The 19729-nt window shown below is 44.0% G+C and overlaps 1 protein-coding gene across 4 annotated transcripts in view; it reads left to right on the top strand.

Moving 5' to 3' along the window:
* Positions 1–19729, top strand: part of MBOAT2 (membrane bound O-acyltransferase domain containing 2) — a 126210-nt gene that overhangs the window by 79363 nt on the left and 27118 nt on the right. For 3 of the 4 annotated variants that reach the window (XM_058682487.1, XM_058682486.1, XM_058682484.1), the window contains exon 4: positions 9087–9182. The exons of the other annotated variant lie outside the window; for it this stretch is intronic. In XM_058682487.1, coding sequence (XP_058538470.1) covers positions 9087–9182 — 96 coding nt within the window. The remainder of the gene's footprint in view (positions 1–9086; positions 9183–19729) is intronic. 4 annotated transcript variants of the gene reach the window in all.

Below are 19729 nucleotides of genomic sequence, written 5' to 3'. Positions count from 1 at the left end.
GTATACTTTCCAAGACCCTGTTTGGTCGTATGGTTTTTGTTTTCTAGCGTCCCCTGTGTTTTTAAAGCTGTCTCAAAAATTGCATAGAAATGCAAAGGCTACAGATTAGCCAACAGTGTGTTTGAAAGAGAGGAGCACATTTCGAGGTTTCACAACCCAGTGTAAGTGCCTGACTTCAAGACTGAGTATAGGGGCGCCTGGGTGGCGCAGTCGGTTAAGCGTCCGACTTCAGCCAGGTCACGATCTCGCGGTCCGTGAGTTCAAGCCCCGCGTCGGGCTCTGGGCTGACGGCTCGGAGCCTGGAGCCCGTTTCCGATTCTGTGTCTCCCTCTCTCTCTGCCCCTCCCCCGTTCATGCTCTGTCTCTCTCTGTCCCAAAAATAAATAAAAAACGTTGAAAAAAAAAAAAGACTGAGTATAAGCAGAGGAGGAGGCAGAATAAGAAGACAGTCAGTTAGTGTTCAGATACGTGAGCTTTTCCCTGAAGCTAAGCTTCAGGTCATCTGAGCTCACACATCTGGGAAAGTGAATGGTTTAATTTGATTTCAACACATGAAAACAATTACTCATTTGTTAGATTTTTTTGTCTTTATTCCCGATAGGAATTTTGAACCTTTTGGTGATGATGTTACCTCTTTTCCTCCTTTCGGAAGAATTCTTTTTCATTTCCCCTCAGCACTTCTGGTTCATTAATCCCATAGTCCCTGAGTTCTGGGTTTTTCCTGAACAGTCTCCACGCTCTATCTGATACCTAAATGAATAGCTATTTTAGATGTGATTTCTCTTTTTGAAATGAGGCAGTGATTCAACATGTATATTTCTAAAAAGAAGAAAATGTTCTGTTCTATAACTCTCCCAATGCGGTTGATTTGATACGAGTAATAATCGTATCAGGATGCTTTGGGCTGCAAAGAGCAGAAATCCCAACTCCTGGTACACAATGGTATAAACAGTATAGAAAGATTTACCTCCCGGAGCAAGAAGTCGTGAGGCAAGGCAGCTCTTTTTGATTAGTTCAGCAACTCAGTCTCAATGAGGGCATCAAAAAGTTCTACTTTTTGTTCTACTTAACTTTTTTATTCTGCCTTCCTGGCGTATTGATTTGTCCTTCGGCTAGCTGCTTTTACAGGTGAAAGGTGGCTGCTGCACTTACAGATATGACAGTGGCAAGTGTCATACTTAAAGAAGGAGAGAAGCCTTTCTTTCTCCCATCCAAGTACTAACCAGGCCCGACCCTGCTTAGCTTCCGAGATCAGACGAGATCGGGCGCGGTTCAGGGTGGTATGGCCATAGACAGAGAGAAGCCTTTCTAAAAGCACTGTGTCAGGTTTCACTGACCAGACCTAAGCCGTATGCCTACCCATAAACCAGCAGGGAAGACAAGATTGCAGTTGATTGAGTTAGAGTCCTCAGGATCCCTGTGTCTGCCTTTTATAAGGGAGAGAAGGAGGGGTCAGAAGTAAGGTAACTCTCTTACCATCACACAGGATGTAATAAAAAGTGACAGAGCCATCATTTACATCTAGATCAGTTGTGTCCGGAGTGTATTTGCTTGTATATGTTTCTGTTTGAAGACATTCAACGAAATTCTTACCTTGAGCATAGCACTTAGGATAACACTGCACACACACGTATTGGCCTGTCTGCTTTTCCTCTGCTGCTGTGTGAGTGTGCAAAGTCAAAGGCTTGCCCCAGCACCTTGCCCTGTGTGATCTGACTCAAAAGAAAACAACAAAAGTTGGCCGTGCTTTTCCATCAGTTAGGAATGCATTTCAGTTGCAGATAATAGGGAAAAAGAATTCACCACCTAGGATTCTTTCTGGATATTAGGCTATTCAGAATCAATGCAGCAGGTCAACGTGTCATTGAGGAAGCAGGTTTCTTCTCTTGTTCTTTCATGCTGTCTTAGCCTGTTTGCCACCTCACAGGATGCAGGAGGGTTGCTACGACAGCCATCACATCCATTTTCTAGGCAGAAAGAATTCAAAAGTGTGAAAAGCCACATCAGCTGTGTCTGTCCCCTTTTCTGCTTTCAGGAAAGCTATCTAGGACTGTACATTAGAAATACATTGTGGGGTGCCTGGGTGGCTCAGTTGGGTGGCGCCGACTTTGGCTCAGGTCATGATCTCGCAGTTCATGAGTTCGAGCCCTGCGTCGGGCTCTGTGCTTGGAGCCTGGAGCCTGCTTTGGATTCTGTGTCTCCCTCTCTCTCTGCCTGTCTCCCACTTGTGCTGCTTCTGTCTCCCCCCCAAAAAATAAATAAATAAACACTAAAAAAAATTTATAAAAAGAAACACATTGTGAGCCACAGATGTAATTCTAAATTTTCCAATATACACAGTTGAAAAAGTAAAAAAGAAATGTATTAATTTTAATGATATATTTTATTTTACCCAGTATATCCAAAATATAGTCAGTGTAAAAATTATTAACAGTGTGTCTGAAGTTCTTTTTTAAGGCCTCAAAAAGCAAAGTGTATTTTACAGCTACAGAACATCTCAATTTAGACCAGCCACGTTTCAAGTGCTCCGTAACCACATGTGGCTGGTCAGTGGTACACTAGGAAATGCTAGCAACTAACTGGCTTTCTAGGGAAGCCAGATGCATAACTACACATGCACAGGTTAACTATAAATGCTGCTAATATAATGGATATATAGTACATAACTTACAAATAATAAAATATGCAATACTCTTTATTGTAAATTTCATAGAGCCAGTTGATTGTCATAGAATTCTTTCGTTGATTTTTGCCAAAGTTATACCTCACCACCTCTGGTTGCAGTTCAATCATGATATGACGTAATCAGACTACAAATAAATGTTTGGTTACCGACCAGTTCAGTAAAGAAGTTGCTTATGGCGCGGACAAACGAATTTCGTTCTACCAGGAATGTTGCTTGCTATTTCTGTTTATATTAACAAATAAGATGAAAATGAGACCGTGAAGATGAATGTTGGAATTTCACTCATCTGTCCGTATGTGAGCAACTTCTTTTGCTACATTGAATAATAGGTTTTGCATAATGCAAGAGTATTTCCTCTTTCTTTGTTAGTTACAATACAATGGCTCTAGTCATGGCACCCTTCTAAGAGATTAATGGGCATTTCCTTCATCATTTTGTTCAGCATTTTAATTCTAATTTGGGTCAGTAAACCTGCCCATAAATTTGTTAGGCTTTAAGGACCATTACAGTTGCTGTTACAGCTGTTAAGCTGTACTGTTATAGGGTGAAAGCAGCCCTAGACACATGTAAACAAATGGGCATGGGTGTGGCCAAATACAAAATTTTATTTACAAAGCAGGCAGTGAGCCAAGTTTGGTCTACAGCCTTTAGCTTGTTGATCCTTGGTTTCAATGATCAGGAAGATTTATATCATTTGCCAGTTTTTGTAGTGTAAATGCTTCACCATGGTAGCTTTAAAGTGACTAACTTGGAGTCCTTGAATGTGGGACTGGGAAGAAATGCTCCATGGCTCACCATTAGATAGTATTTTTGTCGTGCAGATGCAGGAGATGTAAATAGCCTCAAGAGCACAGAAAATAGCAAATGATAAAAGGGAACTGAGAAGTGACGAGTTTTGAATATTTAATGCCTTTGTAATACTGTTTATTTAGTTTTATGTTCTATCACTTCATTTTTAATGATGGCTGTGTTTAGCAACCAGTTTACAAAAATTCTTAAACTAACGGCCTTTCGGAGCTGGCATGAGCCCAATCTAGGACAGTGGCTGCCATATTGGGCAGCACAGATCCCGGACTTTTCCAGGAGCCTCATCCGACTTCTGCACGTGTCTCACAGACAAGATCTGTGTGTCCTGCCACTCTAGCTGCAAGAGAGGCTGGGGATTGGATATTTAGCCTTTGGGCCTCTGTAGTAGAGGAAAGCAGGGGACGATGGAGATGGAAATACACATGGAGTAAATCAGCCTAGAATGTCTACTCCAGTTTTGTTCTAGAACTTTTTCCATGATATTATCAGTATATGTTTATATACACACAAGTGTGTGTATATATGGACATCTGCATGGGGGTTCTGGTACCTCAAGTGGGATTATTCTTTAGTTCACTTTTTCTGCTTAAGTGACTTTCATTATGTGTACATATAGGTGTCTCTCTAATCACTATTACCGAATTCCATAGTGTGGTTTTCTATTTATTATTTCCATTTATTTTAACTAATATTGAATTGGAGACATTTAGTTGGTTTTCTATTTTTATATATTTATATGAAGTATAAATTTCATATTACTTGTAGTACTTTAGTGAATATCTATGTGTATATCCTTGTGAATATATATAAGTATTTTTATTTTTTAGGACAGACTCCAGAAAGTGAAATTGGTAGTTCAGGGAGCATGTACAGATTCTGAGGTGTACTGCAAAATCACTTGCCAATAAAAGGGCTGTTTAAAATTTTGCCCCACCAACGGCATCTAAGAGTGCCTGTTTTCCCTACCCAAACTGGGTATTGCCTATTTTTAAACTTTTGGCAGGGATGTTGGGCAAGTAGTATTCTAATATGCATTTCTGGATTATTCCTATGAATTCCTGATCATTCTTTATCTTGAATCACATTTCTTTTTTTTTTTAAGTGCATTTTTTTTTTTTTTAGTAATCTCTCTATCCAACATGGGGCTTGAACCCACAACCCTGAGATCAAGAGTCGCACACTCCAACAAGTGAGCCAGCCAGGCACCCCTCACTTATTTTTCTAAATGGACTGGCTTTATAATTTTTTTTAACTCTGTAATTTACTCACTCACATTCTCATCCATTTTCACTTCATTTCTTAAGTGAAATCTGATTTCTTAAGTGAGATCTGTTCATAATCTGGATTTTTGTACGCGTGCGTGTAGTGTGAACCAGGAAACGGTTTTCTTTTTATTTCCGAAAGGAGAGCTAACTTTCTAACCTCTTTTACCTCATTCCTCCTTCTCCCACTCATTTCTGATGCCAGCTTTGTAGTCATAAACAGAAACTTCTAGTTGGATGAGTCTTTTTTCGAACTTCTCTGTTTGGTTAATCTTTTGATCTATTTATGAAACAATACTACTTCATAAATCACTGTGACGTGCTCTTTTGTCTGCTGGGATCCGGCGCGTCCTCCTCACCGCGTGTTTACTCAGTGTTCCAGAAGTCCTTGAAAGTCAGCTGGTCAGGTCCCACCCAAAGTATTGTTAGGATTTTGATTGGGATTGTGATGTTAAATTTAGAGATTAATTTCAGAAGAATGGGCTTTATGTTAATGGAATTTTCAAAATAAGTCCAAAATTAAGTTAATCTATAGTAACACATACACTGTTTCTTTCCTACTTCAAAAACTTCCATATCCTTTCTCCCAGGAATCCATAGTGTCTCCGGCCTACAGAATACTTAGTGTTTTGGTAGATTTTTTTTTTAAGATTTTTTTTTTTTTTAATGTTTATTTATTTTTGAGAGAGTGGCGAGAGAGAGCATGCATGCACAAGTCAGGGAGGGGCAGAGAGAGAGGGAGAGAGAGAATCCCAAGCAGCTCCACACTGTCAGCACAGAGCTCAGTGTGGGGCTTGATCTCACAACCGTGAGGTCATGACCTGCACCAAAAGCAAGAGCCAGACGCTTAACCGACTGAGCCACCCAGATGCCCCTATTATTATTATTCATGGTTCTATGTGTTGGCTAGATTCGGCGGGACAGTTTTTGCTTGAGTTCTTACGTGGTTGCTATTAACTGTTGGCTGGAACCGCAGTCATTTGAAAGCTTAACTACTCGACATCCAAGGTGGTTTCCTTCCGCGGCTGGCGGTTGATGTTGGCTGTGGGCCGGGAGATCAGCGGGGATTGTTACTTCTCCACGCGGGTGCCATCTGCTCACACGGGTGGTGGGGCTCAGAGTGCTAAGGACAAGCATTTGAGATGGAGAACGCTGCAAGACTTCTTCTGACCGGGCCTTGAAGTTTCAGGAAGTCATTTCCGTTATGTTCTATTTGGTAAACCAAGTTATTAAGTCCAGCCCCGGATTCTAGGGGAAGAGAATTCTATTCCAGCTCATGTTCAGAGCTGCATGTGCAGTAGGGTTTTTACTGGGGGCAGCGACCTGTACTCTGGCCTGTGCAGTTTACAGTGCATCCTGCATAAACAGTATTCTCACTTCCTCTCAAGACCCCCAGAGTGTCACCTCCTTACGGCATCTGGCGTGACCCCTCCATCTCATCGTCTAAGTCAGGTCTGCTATGGATGAGGCTTCTTCAGTGTGGTTCCTCAAGGACAGCTCTTGGCCATGTGAGGACCAGGGCGCTAATGAGGCCGGTTTTTGCACCCCTCCTCCCAGTACCCAGTATATAGTGGTGAACAGTGATAGGATACTTGTAGTAGATCCTTCTGTTAAAAAAAAAGGAGAAGAATGCAAGTCGCTTAGCAATCTCTGGTCCATAGTAACTGTGGGATCCAGATGGACACCTGTTACCCGTGCCTTGAGTGGTGCCCCCATCTAGTCCCTGTGAGTTGGTCTCAGTGGCTCTTTATCCACACTCTGAGCTGTCCTTCCTTTTTATACCAGAGGTAGCCAGATTTTGCCGTTGAATAACTTTCTCAGCCCACTACCTACCAGTAGATAACTGGGGACGTGGAAATCTCTTCGTTTTGAACTGTTTCTCCCTTGGAGTCCAGTCTTGTGTAACTCTCTTGAAAACTGATGCGGGCTTCCTGTGTGTCCAACTAGAAATCTCCTGCCTATGACCGAAGCCACACCCACAGACCTCTTTCAGACAGTCTCCCTTTTCTTTGGTCTGAAAGTGCTGTGGGACAGCACCCTCCAGGTTCTTGTCTAGCAGAGTGTCTAAGAGGCATAACCTTGAGATTCGTGGCAACTGTTGTTTTTGTTCTGAGAGGTTCTCTAAAGGTGTGCCCTTATGTCTCCCTGAGGTGCCATGTGGAACAGTACCTCTCGACTCATCTTCACTGTGATCGCTTGAAGAATATTTTGTGACCGGAAAGATTGTCCTGAGCTCTTTCTTTTTTTCTCTCTCTCTCTAAGTTCCGCTGAACACCTGAACACTTCTCTTTTTTAGCTCATTGCTCCGTATCCATACTTTGTCGTACGTGCCTAAAAGGAACCCGTTAGCGCTTCTGGAAGGTACGTTTTCTATTTTCCGCATCAGAGCGAGCAGCAGTGTTTCTGTGGCTCCCGATTACAATTTCCTGACTGCTCTACATGTTCCCTAGCAATTCCCTTCAGGCCTTTACTGCTTCCCCCTGCCACCCCCTCCCAAAGCCCGTACTGTGTGCTCCAGGTTTTTATTATGGTAGCACCCCATTTTCACTCACCGATTTCTCCTCTGATTATACCACTCTACCGAACTGCAGTGGCCTCAAACAAGTAGGCATATTATTTTGCTAATGATATTGTGGGTCAGGAATTCTGGAAAGGTTCAACGGGATAGATCGTCTCTTTTTGATAGGACGTCCGCGTCGTCACCCACACATCTCACAACGTGGTGTCTGTCTCCCTCTCTCTCCTACGTGGTGTCTCATCCTCCAGAACTTCTGCATGTGGTGATCTCCCCATAGTCACCCTTCCTTCCTGACCACCAGCTTCCAAGAGGCAAGAAGTAGAAAGTGCCAGGCCAATTGCGGGCTGTCCTCGGAACTAGCACAGTGTTACTGCCGTGATCTACTGGTCAGAGGAGTGGAAGGCCACCCGGGCTCAAAGTGGGTAGAGAAGTAGACTCTTGTTCGTAACTGGGGGAGGGGCAAAAGGTCAGGTTGTAGAAGACCATATGAAATGAGAGACATTGTAGCCAGATGTCAGTCAATCACATGGTTTTTAGAAATTGTGATTTGTGGACTCTGTGTGCATGAGTATGTGTGTGTGCTATTTTGTCAGTTACAGCTATTGGGAGTATATTAGCTTTGTAAAACATTTCAATTAGCAAGCTATCCTCCTCCCCCCCCCCCCCACCTCAGGAATAATTCAAATAGATCAAATTACCTATTTGTCTAAAGTTTAAAAGATCTCTTTCATAAAACTACCTAAATTGCCTACACAAGAAACTTAAGATTTTAAGTTAACCAAATATATTGTTTTTTACTCTATCGGTTCCTTCTATATTATCAGTGTTTTAGAAAGTATGTCTCCAATTTGAGAACATTTGAATATTTATCCACGTTTCCTGTGTGTTTTGGTTTTAATGTTGTGCAGTAATTCTTTTTTTTTTTTTAATTTTTTAAATGTTTATTTATTTTTGAGAGAGAGAGTGAGTTCAAGTGGGGTAGGGGAGACACAGACTCTGAAACAGGCTCCAGGCCCTGAGCTGTCAGCACAGAGCCCAGTTTGGGGCTCAAGCCCACGGACCACGAAATCATGACCAGAGCTGAAGTTGGACGCTTAACCAACTGAGCCACTCAGGCCCTTAATGTCGTACAGTAATTCTTTAGTTCATCTGGAATTATCTTGTTAACTATTTAGATGATAATCCGGCCCTGCTAATTTGCATTGCAGCCTTTATCTATGCAATGTTAAGTGTTCTAGAATCTGTTTCTGCTCTCTTCTATTGATATGTAAATTATTTTCCATACCGTGTGTTTAAATATTGTAACTGTCCTAAGCACCTTGAGATGTGAAAATCACTAAATGTTCATGCTTGTAATATGTGAGTAAATGCTGCCTGATCCACACTAAAGATGTATGATTTTAAACTGTTGAGAACAAGAATTTATTTAATGTATGATCTAGCCACATATTTTTGTGCCAAATTGTGTTTTCTAAAAAGGAGGAATAAATAGAAAAATTACCAATACTCACAGTTTTATACTTGTGAACATGACTTTCAAATCTGTCATTTGGGTTATGGAGGTCTTTCAGAAGGAAACAAATAATGAAAGCATTGATTAAATGGATTTACCATTGAAGGTGGTACAAAAGTCAAGTGAACTAGGTACTGGTAAAGAGTTTTTACAATTTATTGAAGAAAGCTATTTGTGGAGTAGATCTAGAAATATTTAATTTTTGAACCATATCATATGGTTAATAAAGTATTTTCAAATGTATTCTCTAATAAAATGAATCTTTTATTTTCACTAATCTAGTTTGTTTCTGTTTTCCAGATATTGTTTTGTGTTTGCTTTGGGATACCTCACAGTGTGCCAAATTACTAGAGTCTATATCTTTGATTATGGACAATATTCTGCTGATTTTTCAGGGTAAGAGTAAAACTTTGATTCAGTAGCCTGTTTTATCTACTGTCACGTTGGTGGAAGGACAGCCTATGGTTGCATTTAGTAGTTCTCATGAAAAGCTATTGACACACGTTTTTGTTGAAAATTCCTCTATGAGCTGAGACGTTTTCTTCATGTAAAGTGGCCTTTTGTAGTGCTTATAAGTCACAAAAATAACCTGTCCTTTTAAGTTGACTTCTATAAAATTTCCAAATGTGTAGCAATTGAATTTGTCATATGGCATTCTGATCTTGAAAGCATTTCCTAATTTTACAGAAATTTCTGCCATCAGTTATAACTGTTGAAAACCATCCCCCTTCAGCCTGTATCCTTGAGTCTCTTTCTTTGATCTCTTGAGCGAATCCCTTTTGTACAGTCATTCACCAGCGTCTCTGTAAGATCTGGTCACTTCTGCTTCTTAACAGCCCCTGACACTTTTCTTTGGGCCAGAGGTCCTCTGAATTTTCTAGAGCAGGCATTTGAATATGTATTTTGGTTGCGTGCATTTTCACTTTCATGGAACGTTCTGCTTTCTTATGTCTGCGTTCGACTGAGTAGTGGACAGAACTTCTGGCTTTTTTGTTCCTTCAAAGGGGTCGTGGTCTAGTTGCTCCATGGTACTCTTTGTCCTGCAACGAGCTGATGAAGTGTCTCTTCCAAAATAAACACAGGCCGATCCTTAAGGACTAACTTGCTTACCATCCTCACAAAGGGACCTCTGCTAAGGATAAGCAAAGTAGAAAAAATAAAGTATGTCATGGCATCTCTGAAAAAAAGTTATTCAACATTAGAAATGGACCAAAGTTGTATGAGCTTAGAGAAAAATTACTGCTCTGAAACAAGAGAATTTTAGAAGTTGAAATTTTCTTTTTCTCCTTAATGGGATTCAAGTAGATTTTACTTTTTTAAAACAGATTTAAAAAATAGATTTGGATGAAAGGAGATCGCATGCAAAAGAACAAACAAATCAAGCCGAAACACACTGATTAAATACACTTTACAAACTAGTTAAATTAGCAATATATTGGGTAGAATAGAGAAATATACCCGGAATTCAGAAAAAGAGAATAGATGCTGGCGGTCTAGCTTATAAATAATAGATATTCTTGGACAAAAAGAGCTAATGGATGGAATCAGTAAACATATTGGGCACTGAAAATCTTCACGAACTTGAAGGTGTAAGCCCGGTCACACGTTGTCATTAGGGTATGAGAGTAGGACCTAGTTGTGAATGTTTACAAGAGTCAAGATCACTTAGACAGTTTAATCTTCCTGGGAACAGTTACCCTGCTGTTCATCGCGGTGTCCGTAGTGTTTACCACATGGTGACATTGAATAAACCCTTACTGGATCAATAATAATAATACCTCAGTTAAGAGGAAAGTAGAAAATACAGTGAGAAAAATGGGGGAAAACAACAAACACAGAGTAGAAAACCTGAGCAGTGCAGGCAAAGCTGTGCTATCCAAGATAAGTCCAGAGCTTACTGGGGCACCTTGGGTGGCTCAGTGGGTTCAGCATCCGACTTCAGCTCAAGTCACGATCTCGTGGTTCGTGGGTTCGAGCCCCGCGTTGGGCCTTGTGCTGACAGCTCAGTCTGGAGCCTGCCTCAGATTCTGTCTCTCTCTCTCTCTCTCTCTGCCCCTCCTCTGCTCACGCTCTGTCTCTCTCTTTCTCTTTCAAAAATAAACATTAAAAAAAAAAATTCAGAGCGTTAGTGCTTGTGTTACAGTGAATGAAGAATGAACGAATTAAGCCTTTAGTACGAAATAGAAACAAAAAGAATACTCTTGACTAATTTAGTTTATGCATGTAGATAACAGAAATGTGAACATTAGCAGCTAGAAGTTAATACTGTAAAATCACGAATTTTCAAATGGCCTTCTTCAGTGCTAGGACACTGTAGCCACGTTCCAGGGACGCTAAGCAGGTGAGGCTGTCCCCTCTAGTCTCACTTCAGCCACAACTGCTCTGTGTCTCTAGCTTATATTTTGGGATTCCACATATACTTCATTTAACAAATATTGTGCTGCTTATATTTTTAAACTGCCAGATATTTATTTATTTATTTATTTATTTATTTATTTATTTATTTAATTTTTTTTTTTTTAGTGTTTATTTATTTTTGAGACAGAGACAGAATGTGAACAGGGATGGGGCAGAGAGAGAGGGAGACCCAGAATCTGAAACAGGCTCCAGGCTCTGCACTGTCAGCACAGAGCCCGACGCGGGGCTCGAACCCACGAACTGTGAGATCACGACCTGAGCTGAAGTCGGACGCTTAACCGACTGAGCCACCCAGGCGCCCCTAAACTGCCAGATTTAAAAAACAGTCTAACAGAGCCAAATTGAGTTCATTGATGCGGTTCTTGTGAGTACAGATTTGCGTGACACAGTGTTTACTGGGCCCTCACAACTGCTCTTTTGGTTTATTTAGTCATCACCTTTCTGATTTCTCAAACCTGACATTCTAAACTTGTTACTGTCTAGCTGGAGATAGGCTAACACTGTTAAAACATCATAGTTTCAGTGGCTTAACATAATACGTGTTTATTTCTCAGCCACTTTGATGGTCCACTGAATAGGGAGCCTTTGCTTCACACAGTCATTTAGGGAAGCTTCTTTCTTAGGGCTTCACCTCCGTCAGCATCTCTGGAATCCTTTTTTTTATTAAAAGGATTATTTTTAATGTGTATTTTAGAGAGAGAGAGCGCACAAGTAGGGGACGGGCAGGGAGAGAGGGAGACACAGAATCCGAAGCAGGCTCCAGGCTCTGAGCTGTCAGCACAGAGCCCTACGCAGGGCTTGAACCCACGACCCATGAGATCATGCCCTGAGCCTAAGTTGGAAGCTAAACCACCTGAGCCCCCAGGTGCCCCTGGAATTCTCTTGATTATGCTGATGGAGACGCTATTGGGGAGCAAAGGGAGAGCATGCTTCCTCACCACTGCTGCTCACCCCCGATTGGAAAAGACTGCTTATGTGGCCCACAAATTAGAGGGTAGTTTGCAGTAAGAGCAAAATGCGTGTTTAAAAATAGCTTTATGTGGTGTGGCTTTATTTTGCTGAAATGTAAAATTTCATTTAAAAAAATTTTTTTAACGTTTATTCATTTCTGAGAGAGACAGAGCATGAGCAGGGGAGGAGCAGAGAGAGAGGGAGACAAAATCCGAAGCAGGCTCCAGGCTCCGAGCCGTCAGCACAGAGCCCGACGCGGGGCTCGAGCTCTTGAACCATGAGATGTGACCTGAGCCAAAGTCAGATGCTCAACCAACTGAGCCACCCAGGCGCCCCTAAAATTTCACTTAAATACTTAAATATAATGTACACATGTTTAAGTATGTGGAAGAAAAGCAACATAGCATTTTAAACATAAACCTGATACAAAACTCCTAGTTTAATGTGTAATCTTTATCCATTAGGAGGACACATTTGATCATCATCAGTAAACTGATAAAGATTAGGCAGAGACAAATTAGCCGAAAGAAGCCTTCTGGGAGAATGAAGCTGAAGGGCTTTTTTTTTTTATTACTGGACACAGGACAGAGAAGAAGCCATCTAGAGGCAGACTTTCCCCTTAATGAAATATTTAGGCATTTAGAAGCCTCGAGTGTGTTATAATACGAGCAGAAAAGATCCTAACTTGAACCTAATTAGGGTAAATATCCAACATGTTGGGCGTCTGAAGAAGGTAGAGTTGAATTAAGTGGCCACCCTTTGTCCTGAACTGTGCTGTTGCCTTGAAGCTGGCAGCACGGGAGGTGGAACCAGGCTCTTGCTGAGGAACCGCATGGGAACTCTTCCGTCCGGGGCAGTCTTTCTTGCCTGAGGCACAGGAAACTGATATTGTGCATGTATATGAGTGTGAACATCTGTGTGTTTGGGGTGGGGAGTTGGACATGAGTTCAAGATACATTTGAAATGTTGATCAGATTAAAGGGACTCGTTTCTTAACAGAAGTTTCTTTTTGCAGAAAGGTCGAAAACCACTGTAGTCTTGACTTTCGTGGTAGCCTTAGAAAATAGAGGAGACATTAAAATAATTAAATAACTTCCCTTTAGATTAGCAATAACCAGTCAGCAAGTATAATAAAGGATCCTAGCTTCACAAGCAATGAAAACCATGACAATGTCTATCTGAGAATACACGTAAGAAGAAATGCACAGGACCTCAGTGTAGAAAACTGCAAAACTTTACTGTAGGATATAAAAGAACCCTAACGGGAGAAATATCTTGTTATTCAGACGGTAAAATTCAATATTATAAAGATGGGAATTCCTCTCAAGTTGATCTGTAGGTGTAATGCAGTTCAAGGTGGGGTTTTGAGGGAAATTAGATGAATTGAAAAGTTCCTCTAGAAGTAGAAATGCTCGAGAGTAGCAATTTCAGTACAAAACACACTCCTGTTTGTAAAGTAGCCGTCATTTAACTGTTACAGGACTGACACGGGAGTAGATAACACAGTGAAGCCAGAGGAGAGAAGCAGACCCATTGATCCAAGAAATACAGGGACGGAATAGAAACGGTGGGAGAATAGATCCGTGGGGAAAGCCCTTCTCGATTATTAAGTAAATGGTGTTGAGACAAAAGGAAGGTGACTGCTTTCCTTCTATGTAGGTAAAGAACTTGTAGACGGAAGTTAAGAGCAAAGTTGTGTTGCAGAAAGGTAATGAGTTCTGATTGGAGTATGTTGACTTTTGAAGGGGTAGCTGAGTACAGCCACCAAAAGAGATGTACAGGACATAATTTTCCATTCAAATTAAGGCTGTGTTTTAGAGCTAACCACGTGGTATCAGATGCTCAGCAGCCGTTTCATCACTGCTTACTCCCGTGTGTTCGTTCAGCTACGATTTATGGAGCACACGCTCTGCCTTTTGCGAGGTGCTCAGTACTTTTGTAAGTGACAGTCCTGTCCAGCATAAGGGACAGACGGTTTGGTCTAAGAGCTACAGGTGCGATTGTCGCACGCACTCCTAGAAAGCCTCGTTTGAGTCTGATTGTGGATTCTCTGTGCCGCGTGCCGAGCTCTGGAAGGCCTCTCGCTCTCTCATCTCCCTCCTCTCACGCTGTGCCCAGTAACTGTGTTGCAAGTGGGATGGATGTAAATTATTCAGCCCAACCGCTAAACGGCAGTGTTCCATTGACCCTGTTTCGTCCCGTGGGAGCATCTCCCACACCTTGACCTACATTTGTTTGGAGGAAACATTCTGTCTGGCCGCTACTAACGTAGGTCGAGTTACCAAGAGTAGACGGGCTAATCTGTGGCTTGATTTGTCTGGTTTCTGCCCTCCGCAGGCCTTTTCTACCGTTACATCCGTTCACAGAGCAGCGTGCTTTAATGAGATTTATCAGAAGTCTTCGGTTTTCTTAGGACTCTGAGCCCTCACGGTGTGTGCCCGGCTCTGCCCCGCACCCCCGTCCCGGCTGCCTTCCTCAGTCGTCTGATGCCCACGGCCCTGCTCTCCTGTCAGTACATTTGCCTTTGCGCCCAGTCCGTTCCCTGTGCTCAGGGCGCCCTTCCTGTCCAGCCATCGGTGCCTGTCCACCACAGCTAATCTTACGGGCCCAGATGACAGGACTCCAATTCGAGGTTTTCCCCTGGGTTTGAATTTTCTGTCGTCCCTGCACGCCTTTCTTCGGATGTCTCGTTTGGCTCATGACACTTTTTTATATAGTTATTCACATACCTGTTCATCTCCTGTTTTAGTGAGAAAGCCTCATTAGAGACTGCACTTTACAGCTAATTACCGTGTCCCTCCAGGGCCTTGTGCTTTAGTAGCAAATCCACTGTTTAGTAGAGAAGGTTTTATCAAACATTTGCTGTCTCTCAGATACTGTTCGAGGTATTTGTTATACTGCTGCATTATTTAATCCACCCAGTGTTACTTTTATCGTTTTTTAGATAATAACTTGGAGGGGGGCTGACATAGCTTCCCAGTCTTCCAAATTGATCAGTGGTGGGGTCAGGATTTAAGTGGGGTTTTCTGACTCTTGTCCCGCTGCCTGTTCACTGCCCACATCTCCACCCGAGTGTCCAGGAGGCAGCTCGCACTGGACACGCCTGAAACAGACTCCCCGATGCCCTCTCTGCCCCTCCTGTGATCCTTCTCCCTTGCCTCCGTCCTTCTGCGTGGTTGCTCTGGTCAAAAACCTTGGCAGCATCGGGGCTCAAGCCCTGCCTCGTATCCATTGTCAGACCGCCGGCCCATCCTGTCGTCTTTACCGTTACATGATGGCCAGGCTCCACATCAGACCACACGTGTTATCACCCTGGTCTGAGCCACCACCCTCTCCTGCCCACTTATCCCCCTGCGGCTCCTCAGTCTTTTTTTAAGAAGTTGGTTTTTTCATTTTGTTTAAGTGTATTTATTTTGAGAGAGAGAGAGGGTGTGAGCAGAGGAGGGGCAGAGAGAGAGAGAGAGAGAGAGAGAGAGAGAGAATCCCAGGCAGCCTCCATGCTGTCCGTGCAGAGCCTGACATGGGGCTTGAACTCATGAACTGTGAGATCATGACTTAAACCGAAACCAAGAGTCTGACGCTCAACTGACGGAGCCACCCAGGCACCCCTCCTCAGTCTTTTCAGCCCAGAGTCAGAATTCACCCATTTTTTTAATTTTTTTTTTAAATGTTTATTTATTTTTGAGACAGAGTGAGACAGAGCATGAATGGGGGAGGAGCAGAGAGAGGGGGAGACACAGAATCCAAAGCAGGCTCCAGGCTCTGAGCGGTCAGCACAGAGCCCGACGCGGGGCTTGAACCCATGGACCGTGAGATCACGACCTGAGCCGAAGTCAGAAGTTCAACCGACTGAGCCGCCCAGGCGCCCCTAGAATTCACCCATTTAACACCAAGTTGCTTCCGTGTGGAAACCCTCCCTCGTGTGGGTCACTCAGCTCCAGAAGCCTGCTGGGTGTGACCCTGACCGCTGCCCCTGCATGTCCCCATCCTCCCTCTGCACCTCCTCTCATCCCACCAGTGGCCTTCTGTCTCCCCACGTGCCAGTCACGCTTCTGTTGAACTGCTGTTGAACTGCTTTCCTCCTTCCTGAACATTCTTACCCCTTCAGGCTGCTCTCTGCCTCGTTCTCACTTGAAATGTCACCTTCAGGGTGAGGCCAGGTCTCCTCCCTCCTCCCCCCACCCTGCTTTGTGCCTGCGCTCAGCATCTGGCGTAGGATGCGTTCACCTGTTGACTGCTTCATTATCTCTCTCTGTCCGGTGCACCGTGAGGTCCGCGGCACCGAGAACTTCACCTTGTGCACGGTTGTGTCTCCAGCGTCTGGTTTCTTGTAGGTGCTTGTTAGGTACCTGTTTCTGAACGAGGGAGTAAAGTGAACGAATGAACGAGGCTCAGAAACCCGTGGCGCTCTCCGTGACGACTCACTGCGTTTTCTTTGGCATTCGGTACGTGGGGCTTATTTTGGCCTCGGTGGGTTTTGCCGTTTGTGGAGGAAAGAGAGGACCACAGTGGAGAGCTGGCAGTTGGGCTCTGTTGTCAGGTGACTTGCACCCGGTGGCAAGCTGACCTTTGACCCGGCAGGTGCTTGCGGTTGCTTTGTCGCATCCGTGTATGTAGATGGCACTAGAGATAGCCTCTCCTGGAGGTAATGGGCAATTGAGGCAGCGACTGTTCTTTGCGGCATTCGGTTTCGTTTTTATTTCTTTTTAATGTTTATTTGTTTTTGAGAGAGAGAGAGAGAGAGAGAGAGAGAGAGAGAGAGACAGAGCATGAGTGGGGCAGGGGCAGAGAGAGGGGGAGACACAGAATCCGGAGCGGGCTCCGGGCTCCGAGCCGTCGGCACAGAGCCCGACGCGGGGCTCGAACCTGCAAACTGAGATCGTGACCTGAGCCGAAGTCGGACGCCCAACCGACTGAGCCACCCAGGCGCTCCTCAGCATTCAGTTTCTAATAATGTTGAACTACAGCTGAATTGTACTGTATGAAAGAACTAAACCAACTATTCTCATTATGTGTAGAGACAAAAAAATGTATGTAAGTGTTTTTTAAATTTTTGTATCCTTTTGTTTTTTAAATTTCAAGAAGTGTAGAGCTTTTAGTTCTTGTAGCAGGTAGGGTTTTTGTTTTCCTTGTTTAATATTACCTGAAACTGTCTCGTCAGCCGAAGTATTCCTCCTGAAACGTTAGATTCCACGTTTCCGCACATTCCTAGCCGAGTGCCATGGGGAGTGAATCTGTGTACTTCCACCTAAATACAGTGATGTCATCATGTGGAAGGTACAGGTACCTCTGCAGCCCTGAGCTCCCCTGTTGGAGATCCTGAGGCCGTCCACCCCCTCCCTCCTCCATCCCTGACTGCCACAGGGAAAGCAGAGGGTCTCTTTTGAAATTTCTTTTATATATTTTAAAAAAATTTTTGTTTAACGTTTATGTATTATTTTTGAGACAGAGCATGAGCGAGGAAGGGGCAGAGAGAGGAGACACGCAGAATCCGAAGCAGGCTCCAGGCTCCGAGCCGTCGGCACAGAGCCCGACATGGGTCTTGAACCCGTGAACCGTGAGGTCGTGACCTGAGCCGAAGTCGGACGCTCAACTGACTGAGCCACCCAGGCGCCCCTCAGAGGGTCTTTCTGATTCGTGGCAGGTGATCTCAGACTTCCTAGGACCCTGGAAGCGATTAGCATTTGGAGACCCCAGTAGATGCGAAGTCAGCAAGTAGTGAAAATGTCAGTAAAGGTCTAAGTGAAATCATGTGTGAGTCCCTGAAACAGGTATTTGTGAACAGAGTGCCCTCAAGAAGACCCAGAGCAGGTACTCTCTGAGAACAGTGGAGTTGCTTTCGTTTGCAAGTGTTTTCTCCACGCCCTGGGTTCTGCTGTAACGAGGTAAAGTTGGTCCTGCTCTGGTCGGCTTCCTGGTCAGGCACACGGCCCGTGTTGGCCTCGCGTGTCCATTTCCCCCTCCGGTTTACTTTTCTCGGCTCTCAGCGATCTGTTCATGCCTTGCTGAACTTTCACTGTAGTACCGGCTTACTTTCACTTAGAACCCACTCCTTTTGAGTCTCTCTGTGCTGCTTCTGCCTTCTGGCATTTTACTGTCACATTCACCACCCCCTGACCCCATCCAGTGACACATTGGACCAGAGATATTGGAACTGCCACCCGTTTAAAACCAAAGGGAATAGTCGGGGCTAACCATCACCAGCAAAGGGAACAAAAAGATGCCGAGACGTTTTTGCAAACCAGTCGGTCCTTTGAACCCGTGTATATGTCTAGTGCCCCAGGTGCAGAGATAAATAAGTCGGCGTTCCTGGTGTTCGGTGGCCCAGGATTTTTTGTGGTGACAGGAAAGCAAACAGAAAAATGACAAACAGTATGGTAAATGCTTTCAAGCACAGATGAGAACGGACAGGCTAGAGGGAGTCCGACCAACCTGTAGAAGGAGGGAGAGATCTTGACCGGACGCTTAGAGGAGTCCGTTTATTTAGTGTTTCTAAAACATTCACTCAGCACCTCTCTCGTGCTAGGCACTGTGCGTTCAGTGGTGAAAAAGACTATTGGTTCTTTACCTCGTGGACTTTCTGGAGAGGAAAGACAGATTTTAAACCAACAATGAAACAGCCACGAACGTGAAAATATCTTGGAGGAGGAAAACGAGAAGCTGAGGTTAAGTGACGGGCGAGTGTGGGCATTGTGGCAGAGGGGCTTGAGGTAGAGCTGTCCACGGGCCTCTTGGGCAAAGTGATTCCTCAGCTGTCCTTGCAAAAACAGTTCAGGAAGGGACTAAGTGGAGGGAGCAGCATTTGGAAAGGTCCTGGGGCATTCAGCCCTGTCACATTCACCACCGTGAGGGCTTTCACGAGCCATCCTGCAGCCTGCACGGCACATAGCACAGGACTTGCATGGGGAGGCCAGGTGGCCAGGGCACAAGGAGGGCATGCACTCACAAAGCACATATTTGCATTTTTGGAACACCTCATATATACACACCTAGCAGTTTGTCATTGAGTTGATTTTTTTTTTTTTTTTTTTAAGTAAGCTTCACGCCCGGCGTGGAGCCAAGCGTGGGGCTTGAACTCGGGACCCTGAGATCAAGACCTGAACTGAGTTCAAGCGTCAGATGCTTAGCCAACTGAGCCATCCAGGCACCCCGTCGCTGAGTTGATAAATTTAATAATTATTTGATCAGTGGTTTGTATTATGACTTGAGGTGGAATGAGAATTAGCATTTAGAACCGAAGAGTATTATGTAATTCTTTGCTGAGCTATATTATGAAGAGAACTTAGGCGGGATGAGAAAAATGATTCTTTTCCCCCAAGGAAGTGGAAATCATTATTTTTTGCAATCCTCGGAGGCACATAAAACATCCCGAAAGCTAAAACGGCAGCTGGGTGTTCAGAGAAGCCTGGGGGATAGGCTGGCTGAGGGATCATGTCCCGAGGGTGAGTTGCGTTCACGCAGGAGCTGACTTTTAAGGGAGCCCACGGGGAATCTCCTCCCTTCTGCACTTTGAGAGCACCTGCCATCTGACAGGTTTTTCTCTTCTGAGATCTTGCCTGTTAGGTGAGGAGAAT

This window comes from Neofelis nebulosa, chromosome 9 (genome assembly GCF_028018385.1).
Source record: "Neofelis nebulosa isolate mNeoNeb1 chromosome 9, mNeoNeb1.pri, whole genome shotgun sequence".
NCBI lineage: Eukaryota > Metazoa > Chordata > Mammalia > Carnivora > Felidae > Neofelis > Neofelis nebulosa.
Note: the sequence above shows the minus strand (reverse complement) of the source record. Positions and strands in the feature narration are given on the sequence as shown.